Genomic DNA, 10,852 nt, shown 5'->3' with positions numbered 1-10,852 from the left:
ATATGGTGGAGATAATAATCAATGTAATGAAACAAGCTATATGAATGGTTGAATGTGAAGCTGATGATGTGCCCTGTAAACTTTCACTCAATGCAAAATGAAAACATTTAATTTAAAAAAAACAAAAACAAAAACAGAAAAACCATAGAAAGAATCAACAGGAGAAATAGCTGGTTCTTTGAAAGGATAAATAAAATTAACAAGCCATTGGCAAAACTAACAAAAGAAAAGAGGGAGAAGACACAAATAACACACATAAGAAAATACAAGGGTGATGTCACAACAGAAACAATAGAAATAAAAAAGACAATTCAATAATATTATGAAGAGTTGTACTCCAACAAATTTGAAAACTTAGAAGAGATGGATACATTTTATTTAGAAAAGCATGACATAACTAAACTTACATAGAGTGAAGTAGAAAACTTGAACAGACTTATCACAAAGGAAGAAATTGGCCATGTCATTAAAAAAAAAAAACTCCCAACCAAAAAAATCCAGGTCCAGATGGCTTCAATGGTGAGTTTTAACAAATATTCAGGAAAGAGCTGTCACCAATTCTACTCAAATTATTGCAGAATACAGAAGAGGATGGAAAACTTCCTAATATATTCTATGAATCAAGCATAACCCACAAACCAAAATTGGGGAAGGACCTCACTAAGAAAGAAAATTATAGACCAATATCCCTCAAGAAAATAGATGCAAATATTCTCAACTAAATCCTAGCTACCAGAATTCAACAACACATCAAAAAAATAGCTACATCATGACCAAGTGGGACTCATATATGGGATGCAAGGATGGTTCAACATTAGAAAACAATCAATGTAATCCACCATCTAAACAAGAAAAAGGAAAAGAACCACATGATCATATCGATTAATGCAGAAAAGGCATTTGACAAAATCCAACATCCATTCCTGAAATAAACACGCAACAAAGTAGGAATTGAAGGGAATTTCCTCAGCATAATTAAGAGCATATATACAAAACCAACAGCCTACATCACTCTCAATGGAGAGAAACTGAAAGCCTTCCTTTTGTGAACGGGAACCAGACAAGGTTTGCCCTTTGTCAAAACTCCTATTCAATATTGTTTGGGAAGTCTTAACCAAATCTAAAAGGCAAGATAGGTAAATCAAAGAAATCCAAATTGGCAAAGAGGAAGTAAAGCTGTGTATAGATGATATGATCATATACATAGAAAACCCCAAAGACTCAGCAAAAATAAACAAAACAAAAAACTACTGAAACTCACTGAAAATACAGCACAGTGGCAGGGTACAAGATCAACATACAAAAATCAGTTGGATTTGTCAGTTCTAATAATGACCGTGCTGAAAAGGATTTTAGGAAAGCAATAACATTTACAACAGATACACAAAGGAAGAAATATTCAGGAATAAATGTTAACAAGAGAAACAAAGAACCTATAAAAGAAAACTACAAAACACTACAACAAGAAACCAAAAGAGACTTATAAAAATGAAATAATATACCATGTTCCTGAATAGGAAGACTTAACATTGTGAAAATGTCAATACTACCCAAAGCAATCTACACATATAATGCAATCCCAATCCAGATTTCAACGACATTCATTAGAAAGATATAAAAAACAATTACAAACTTTATATGGAAAGGAAAGACAACCAGGATAAGTAAAGCACTAGTTTAGAAGAATACAATTCGAAGCCTCTCACTCACTGACTTCAAAATTCACTACATGGCTACAGTGGTCAAAACAGCCTGATACTGCTACAATGAACGATACATAGATCAATGGAACAGAATTGAGAGTAACCCATCCACATACAACCAATTGATCTTTGACAAAGGGCCAAAATACATTGAATTGGGAAGACACAGTCTCTTAAACAGATGGTGCTGGCAGAACTGGAAATACATATGCAAAAGACTGAAAAAATAAGACCTTTACCTCACGCCATATAAAAAACCAACTCAGTATGGATTAAGGACCTAAATGTGAATTCCAGAATTATAAAGGTCATCAATGACAAATTAGGGACAAATTTAATGGTTCTGCTACAGGGCACACACATTCTACGAAACATTGAGAAAATTATACAAACAAAAGAAGAAAAAATATATGATTAGGGAATTCTAAAAATTAGAAATTTATATGCATCAAAGGATTTCACCAAAAGTGTAAAAAGGGAGCCCACAGAATGGGAAAACATCTTTTGCAATGACATATCAGTCAAGGGACTAATTTCTAAAATCTATAGGAAACTACAATACATCTACAAGGAAAAGACAGATCACCCAATTAAAAATGGGCACAGGATATGAACCGACACTTCATCAAGAAAGAGATTAGGCAACCAACAAGCATGAAGAAATATTCATGATCATTAGCCTTTAGAGCAAGCTAAATCAAAGTAACAATGTGATATCGTCTCGCACCAGCAATAACAGCGAAGTTCAAAAAAGCAGAGGGCAATAAATGCTGGCTAGTATGTGAACAGACTGGGACCCTCCAACACTGCTGGTGGAAATGCAAAATGGTCCAACCACTCTGGAAAACAAGACAGTGCTTCCTCAGAAGGTAGGAAAAAGAAATACCGTATGAGCCAACAATTCCTCTACTTGGTATATAACCACAAAAAAATGGGAGTCATAACACAAGTAGATATATGCACACCAATGTTCATAGCAGCACTATTCACAATAGCAAAAAGATGGAGACAGCCTAAGTGCCCATCAATGGAAGAAAGGATTAACAAATGTTGGTACACACACACACAATACTACCTATGCTACCTTGAAGACTAACAAGGAAGTTGCAAGCCACCGCGTAACATGGATGAATCTTGAAGACATTATGCTGAGTGAAATTAGTCAGTCACAAAAGGACAACTCCTGCATAAGACCATTACTGTAAAAGCTTTAGAAAAGATACCCATACTAAAAGGGAAAAAATAAATAAATTCTTTGTTGGTTACCAGTGCAGGTGGGGGAGGGGGTTGAACACTGGAGGGAGGGGATGGTAGGGCACAAGGTAGTGGGTAGACACATCACAGTTTCGGTGTTGGGTCGGGCAAAACACAAGAAGGGGGAGGAGAGTGGAAGATGAAGGAAGATAGGGGAACCCTGAGGCAGGTTTGCATGGGCTTAATGTGAACTCTGGTAGCGTAGTGGTTACAAATCGGGCTGCTAACCTCAAGGTCGGCAGTTCGAAACTACCAGCGGTTCCACGGGAGAAAGATGAGGCGATCTGCTCCCGTAAAGATTTACAGCTCGGAAACCCTGTGCAAGGTCACTATGAGTTGGAACTGACTCCACGGTACTTAACAACAATAAGTAAATCTTGGAACAACAGGGCTCTGTGATATAGCGATCAAGTCATAGTCTGAAGAGGGGAAGTAATGTTAAAATGCTTTACTGACATATGAACATTGGTTTCCCTTACCTACTATTGTGAAATACACACTTGAGTGGGATAGAAAGGAATGAAGGGAAACATGATGACAGAAAGTTTGTTAGCCAATATTCAGCTTGTAACTGATTGGAATACCTAAAAGGTATTCTAGAACTTGCCCAGTTTAATAGGCCTCTTGTGGAGCCTTTGCAGTGAATAGGACCTTAGATGGAATTCTGAGCCCCATCTTGAACCTTCTGAGGTGGGTCATTCCCACTAGAAAGGACAAGAAGTTGAAACAGCTAGAGCAATACAAGATACATCTTCAAAGAAATATCAGCAGGAAATCTCCAAAACAAAAATGGCAGTATGCTTGGCTACTACAAAAACAAGCAAGTTATTCACCAGGGAGCCATCAAGTCCCTTAAGGACAAACTCCCCTTTAAGACTGAAACTCAATGAGAGAACACATGAGCAGGCATGTAAGCTTGCTGGTGACTGTGTTGGTCTACTGATGAGTAGAAGAGGGGGAAAAGAAGAAATGAAGAAATGGGCCGAGCTCAACCACGTTCCATAGACTCTAGTTGACCTGGAGATAAGAGAGATGAGGAAGGGCTGGTTGGTCCGAAGTGTGGTGAGACCTGGGGACTCCTGAGCCCATGGACAAGGACATAGTCACAGAGGGCTAGAGCTGAGAGTGAAGCATCCAGCTGATATGAAGTGATGGGAGATGAACAGGAACACCCTAACTTGCAGATAATACCCATTTAACCTAGCCTCGATGGCTTGATAATCAGAAGTTGACTTGCTGTTGGTGTTAGGTGCTACAGAGTCAGTACCGACTCATAGCGACCTTATGCACAGCAGAACAAAACACTGCCCAATCATGGGCCAACCTCACTACTGTTGTCACGCTTGAGTCCATTGATGCTGTCACTTGGCCAAGCCAACTCATTGAGAGTCTTCCTCTTTTTCTCTGACCCGCCACCTTACCAAACAGGATATCCTTCTCCACCAACTGGAGTAAACTGTGGTCATAAGATTCAAAATGGCCAGTACCAGTCCATTTCAGCTCACTAATGCCTAAGATATCTATGTTTATGCATTCCATTTCATTTTTTACAACTTCCAATTTTCCCAGATTCATACTTCGTACATTCCATGTTCTGATTTTCAATGGATGTTTACAACTGTATCTCTTCATTTTGAGTTGTGCCCCTATCAGCAATGAAGGTCATGCGGGCTTTTCTCCCATGGGCTTTGCTCCATTCACATCATCACGGTCAACTCTACTTTGAGGAGGCAGCTTTTTTTCAGTCACATTTTGAGTGCCTTCCAACCTGAGGGGCTTATTTTCCAGCACCATATCTGACAGTGTTTCTCTGTTATTCATAAGGTTTTCAGTGACTAGAGGAAGATAAAATAAAACAAAACAAACTTTTTTTTATAAAGGAAACTAGTGTAAATTGCTACTATTTGATGAACTTGACCTATACGTATGAATGGAGTAGTTCAAAACACCAACAGAGAGGGAGAAGTCTGCACATCATGTATCAATCCTAACCCCTCTGTGTACAGGGTAGATAGAGATGGGCCACTTAGGCATTTGCTACCTAAAATGAGGGGGCAATAAAGGCACAAAATGACTGGCTAACAAATTTTCAAGAGAGAATTTAGTTTAAGAGTATTCAGGGGAAGTACATTGTCCACTGAATAATTTTCATCTTGTCTAAATGCATCTGGTGAAAAGAGATGGGGATAAGATTGTTATGATTCAACAGTGAGAAATTTTTATGATGACCAATTATGACTGTCACAATTGTAAAGGTAGAAGTTTTGTAACAAAAATGGAAGAGTAGTTAATCTTATAGTACAGAAACAGAGGACCCTAGGACCATTAAGGGAGAAGAGCACAAGCAAAATGCGGGACCTTATCCAAAGAAGCAGCTACACCAGATATGGAGGCAGAGATAAGGACACGGAGAGAGGGAGCAGCATGGAGGAGATTGTAATCATTACAATGAAACAGTGGTGTAAAGCTGATGTTATCACATATAAACTATCACTCACTTCACAATAAAAACTTATTTTTAAATGTGAATGTGGAACCATTCACCTCCTGAATACCTTTTTGCTCAAATTGAGCTCTGGTGTGGCACTCTGGGTTAATGCGCTGGAATACAAAAGGTTAATTTTAAATGCAAGGTTAGTGGTTCAAGCTCACCAGTCTCTGGTTTCCGAGGATCACTACGATTGGGAATTGACTTGATGGTGCTTAACAGCAACAACACAAATCTACTTTGGGGGTGCACAATGGCTTTATACAATAAACACTGGACTGTAAACCACAAGGTCTTCAGTTTGAGCCTGCCAGCCACTTCACAGGAGAAAGATGAGGCTTCTGCTTCTGCTAAAGATTTAAAGCGTGGGAAAGCCTACACAGGGTTGATATGAATCGGAATCGACTCAACAGCACTTAACAATAACAATAATAATCTGCCACAACTAAACTGAGCTACCTTTCAAGTAAATAATCTGTGTGACCAAATAAACTATGTTTAGTTATTTTTTGTTGTTGTTTCTGTGTGCTATCGAGTTGGTCCCAACTCATAGCAATCCTGTATAAAGTTTCCGAGGAGAGGCTGGTGAGTTTGAACCCCAAAAGGGCAGTTCAAACCAATCTTGCAGTCCAATGCATTAGTATAGATATAGGAGATGCCACCCAAGTTTATATAGCATTCTTGGTTTACTTGTATCTCATGGAGAGTGAAAGTTGGCATGAAGTAAACTGTGTAGGATTACCAGAACTGCAGCTCATCTGCCTTGTTGGTACTGAGATAGAAGAAGGTTTACAGACAATAGTGCCTACCCCCTCAGTGTATCCTTCAGGCATAACAAGAAAAGGGAGATCTTAAAGGCATCTCGAAAATTGCAAGGTGACCCAGATTTGCTGATGTCAGTTACTTTGAACATAGTGGAGTCTGATTCCACAGTAGTCTATTATAAATTCACAGATGGATTTATGCTGCCAGACCCTCAGGATAGTTCACTTAGAAGATGACAACTATGCTTTCTATTGGTTACTTTGTTCACATGAAATTGGATTTGAGACCCATCCATTGCTTTATCGTCTACCTCACAGACAGGGTTGATTTAGCTGGCCCATTAACCATAAGTTTTCTTTCTGAAGAATAAACATTTCTAGGTAAAAGAATGTTTTTTATTAAAAAGTACAGAATCGTTGTTCTAGAACTTGCTTATCTGGAGACAGATGTAAGCCAAAGAGATGTTCAGAAAGATAGAACATGCGTTTCCTGTGTTATTCCACACTCACAGCTTTCTCTTTTCTTCATTAGTGTGCTGTTGACTTGTTGTTGTGTCTGCCGTCTCTATCCTTTACATAAGTCTCCCAAAGCCTGTTGGCTACTACATCTAGCTTCGTGTGGCATTCTTCTTTACTTCTGCCTGCTTGTTCATCTCAATTTGTTTTCATATTGCAGTTCCTCTTCTTTCTCTCTTTTGTTGACTTACAGGTTAAACTGAAATTATGTGCATCCGGAGTATAAATAATTATGTCTAAATTCATAGGGACCAGAAAAGTACTGGATTTTCTTTCTCAGTCTTATTACTACCACCCTTATTATATCATACCTAGAATATTACAAGACATAGTGTGGGATAGTAGTAGTCTTAAAGTATCTTTATTAACCAGACTGTTGTTCCCGTTTCATTAATCTCTCTCAATTAACTTGTCCAGAGTATGAAAAGTTGTATGCACATTACTTGTAATATGCCAAATAATCAACAACTTAAAAATTTTAGTAGTGAGATTAGAATTTTTTTCTTTTTTTTTAAAGGCTAGGTGGTAAATATTTTAGGCTTCATAGGCCATACAGTATAGGTCACAACTTCTCAATTCTATTATTTTTAGAGTAAAGGTAGTCACTGATCATATGTAAATAAATGGACATGTGTTTGTTCCAATAAAACTTTATAAATGCACAGCCATTATTTTCCAACCTCTGGTCTAAAGGCATGGGTCAGCCTTTAAAAAAATTGCTAATAGGGCCAGGTAGTAAATATTTGTCTTTGCAAATCTTATACAGGCACTCTTACATTCTTGTTTGTTGACAGTCCTTTAAAAGGTCAAAAAATTATTCTTCTCTAGGGAACTGTAAAAAATCAGATCTTGGCCCAAATTTGATCCATATTGCCAGCCCCTGGTCTACTAAAATAGCATACATACGTATATGTTGTTGTTAAGTGCTGTCGAATCGGTTTCGACTCAGTGAGCCTGTGTAGGGTTTCCAAGGAGCAGCTGGTGGGTTTGAACTGCTGACCTTGTGGTTTGCAGTCCAGTGCTGATTCTACAGCTCCACACCAGGATGGTGATGATGGTGATGTGCTGTGGAGTCAGTTTGATTCAAACCAACCAATTATAGGATTCTAAAATTTGTAACTCTTTAAGGGATATGAAAGTCTCTTAAAGTCTTCTCCCGCAGAGTGGCTGGTAGATTCAAACCGCAGACATTGCAGTTTGCAGTCTAACTCGTAACCTACTTACGCTACCAAGATACTCATCATAAATTAATAATGAATATTATGAAGATGTGTTAAATATTAAATGAAAAATCAAAAACAAAGGTACATGAATGGGTATGATTATGGCTAACACCCCAAGTATACAGTAGATAAATGATAAAGTAATTCAAATTGCTAACTGTGGTTGTATTAGGATCCCAAGGTAGTAAATGGATAACTTTGTCTTTTACTAATAATTTAGTTTCATTTAACCTATTTGTATTAGTTTTATAATAAAATGTTAAATAATTTTTAAAAATCTATAATTAATAAAAACATTTTTCTTTGTCATTTCTAAGTTTGGTGAAAGACTTATGATTGATTATATCTACTTATGTAGATATATTCATAAGTCTTTCATCAAACTTAGAAATGATAAAGAAAAATATCAGATTTTATTAATGATAGAATTAAAAAAATATATATTTAACAAAACCACTCATTTGTCAGTTTGTCATAATGTGGTAGCTTGTGAGTTGCTGTGATTCTAAAAGCTATGCCACGGGTATTTTAAATACCAGCAGGATCACCCATGGTGAAAAGATTTCAGATGAGCTTCCAGATGAAGACAGACTAGGAAGAGGACTGACAAAATAAATTTGAATATTTATTCACTGAAAACCTTATGAATAGCAGAAAAACACTGTCAGATACAGTGCCGAAAAATGAACCCCTTGGATTGGAAGGCACTCAAAATGCGACTGGGAAGAGTTGCCTCCTCAAACTAGAGTTGACCATGATGACACGAATGAAGTAAGCCCATGGGACTAAAGCCCATGGGACTAAAAGAGGACCTTCATTTGCTGATGGGGCAAAACTCAAAATGAAGACAAATAGCTGTAAACATCCATTAATAATCAGAATATGGAATGTACAAAGTATTAATCTAGATAAATTGGAAATTGTTAAAAATGAAATGTAACCCATAAACATTGATTTCTTAGGCATTAGTGAGCTGAAATGGACTGGTATTGATCATTTTGAATCCTACAACCACATGGTTCACTATGCTGGGAATGACACATTTAAGAGGAATAGCTTTGTATTCATTATCAAAAAGAACATATCCAGATCAGTCATGAGGTACAACACTGTCTATAATAGGATAGCTATCAACAATCACTGAAGCAGCAGTCAAGAGATCAAACGACGTATTGCATCAGGCAAATCTGCAGCACAAGACCCTTTTAAAGTGTTGAGGAGCAAAGATGTCAGCTTGAGAACTAAGATGCAACTGACCCAAGCCATAGTATTTTCAGTAACCTCATATGCATGTGAAAGCTGGACAGTGAATAAGGAAGACTGTAAAAGAATTGATGCTTTTGTGTTATGATGTTGGAGGAAAATATTGAAAGTGTCATGGGCTTCCAAAAGAACCAAGAGATTCATTTTGGAAGAAGTATAGCCAGAGTGCTCTGTGGAGGCAAGATGGCCAAACTTTGTCTCTCATACTTCAGACATATTGTCAGGAGGGACCAGTCGCTGGAGAAGGATATCATGTTTGGTAAAGTAGAGGGTCAGAGAAGGAGAGAAAGACCCCCAATGAGATGGATTGGCTAAGTGGCAGCATTGATGGACTCAAGTGGGCTGTGTTTTGTTCTGCTGTGCATAGAGTCGCTATGAGTAGGTATCAACTCGATGGCACCTAACAGCAGCAACAACTTGCTGAAAGTAAAGAAGACTTAAAATATTTACTGATGATGATCAAAGAGCACAGCCTTCGGTATGGATTGCATCTCAATGTAAAGACAGCAAAAATCCTCACCAATGGATCAATAACAACATTCTTATTAATGGAGAAAAGATTGAAGTTGACAAGGACTTCATTCTTTTGGATCAACTGTCAACACTCATGGAAGCAACAGTCAAGAAATCAAATGACGTATTGCATTAGGGAAATCTGTTGATTGCACAAAACCTTTTGAAAGTGTTGAAGAGCAAAGATGTCAACTTGAAAACTAACATGCACCTGACCCAAGCCATGGCATTTTCAATAACCTCATATGCATGCTAAAGCTGTACATTGAATAAGGAAGACAGTAGAAGAATTGATGCTTTTGGGTTATTGTGTTGGAGGAGAAAATTGAAAGTGCCATGGGCTGCCAAAAGAACTAACAGATCTGTGTTGGATGAAGCACAGCCAGAGTGCTCCTTGGAGGCCAAGATGGCCAATCCTCGTCTCTCATACTTTGGACATATTGTCAGGAAGTATCAGTCTCTGGAGAAGGATATCGTGTTTGGCAGGGTGGAGGGTCAGAGAAAAAGAGGAAGACCCCCAGCAAGATGGATTGGAAAAGTGGCAGCATCAATGGGCTCAAGCATGGCAACAACTGTGAGGTTGGCCCAGGATTGGGCACTGTTTTGTTCTGCTGTGCATAAGGTCGCTATGAGTCGGTACCAACTCGATGCCACCAAACAACAACAAACTATACCAAGCATGATGTCCTTTTTCAGCAACTGGTCCCTCCTGATAATATGTCCAAAGCATGAGAGATGAAGCAGTGGATTTAAAAAAAAAATTATTGTTTTACAATTTCTCATTTATCATGATGTTATATATATGCCCAGTGTGAGGATCTCTGCATGCTTTATATTGAGATGCAATCCATACTGAAGGCTGCAGTCTTTTATCTTCATTAATATTTTAAGTTCTCTTCATTTCCAGAAAGCAACTTTTTAACGTTTGCACTTCACAGATGGTTAATGAGTCTTTCTCCAATTCTGATGCCATGTTCTTCTTATAATCCTGCTTTTCAGATTATCTGCCCAATATACATTTTTAATAAGTATGATGAACAGATGCAACCCTGACCAGAACTTTCCTGATTTTAAACCTTTCAGTATCCCCTTGTCTTGTTCTAATGACTTCCTCTTCATCTATATAAA

The 10,852-nt window shown here is 37.9% G+C and overlaps 1 protein-coding gene across 1 annotated transcript in view; it reads left to right on the top strand.

Moving 5' to 3' along the window:
• Positions 1-6,300, top strand: part of LOC102822133 (tRNA-splicing endonuclease subunit Sen15-like) — a 36,647-nt gene extending 30,347 nt beyond the window's left edge. Inside the window, exon 2 of the mRNA XM_006872691.1 lies at positions 6,074-6,300. Coding sequence (XP_006872753.1) covers positions 6,074-6,300 — 227 coding nt within the window. The remainder of the gene's footprint in view (positions 1-6,073) is intronic.
• Positions 6,301-10,852: the final 4,552 nt, after the last annotated feature.

Source organism: Chrysochloris asiatica, unplaced genomic scaffold (genome assembly GCF_000296735.1).
Source record: "Chrysochloris asiatica unplaced genomic scaffold, ChrAsi1.0 scaffold00209, whole genome shotgun sequence".
Taxonomy (NCBI): Eukaryota; Metazoa; Chordata; class Mammalia; order Afrosoricida; family Chrysochloridae; genus Chrysochloris; species Chrysochloris asiatica.
Note: the sequence above shows the minus strand (reverse complement) of the source record. Positions and strands in the feature narration are given on the sequence as shown.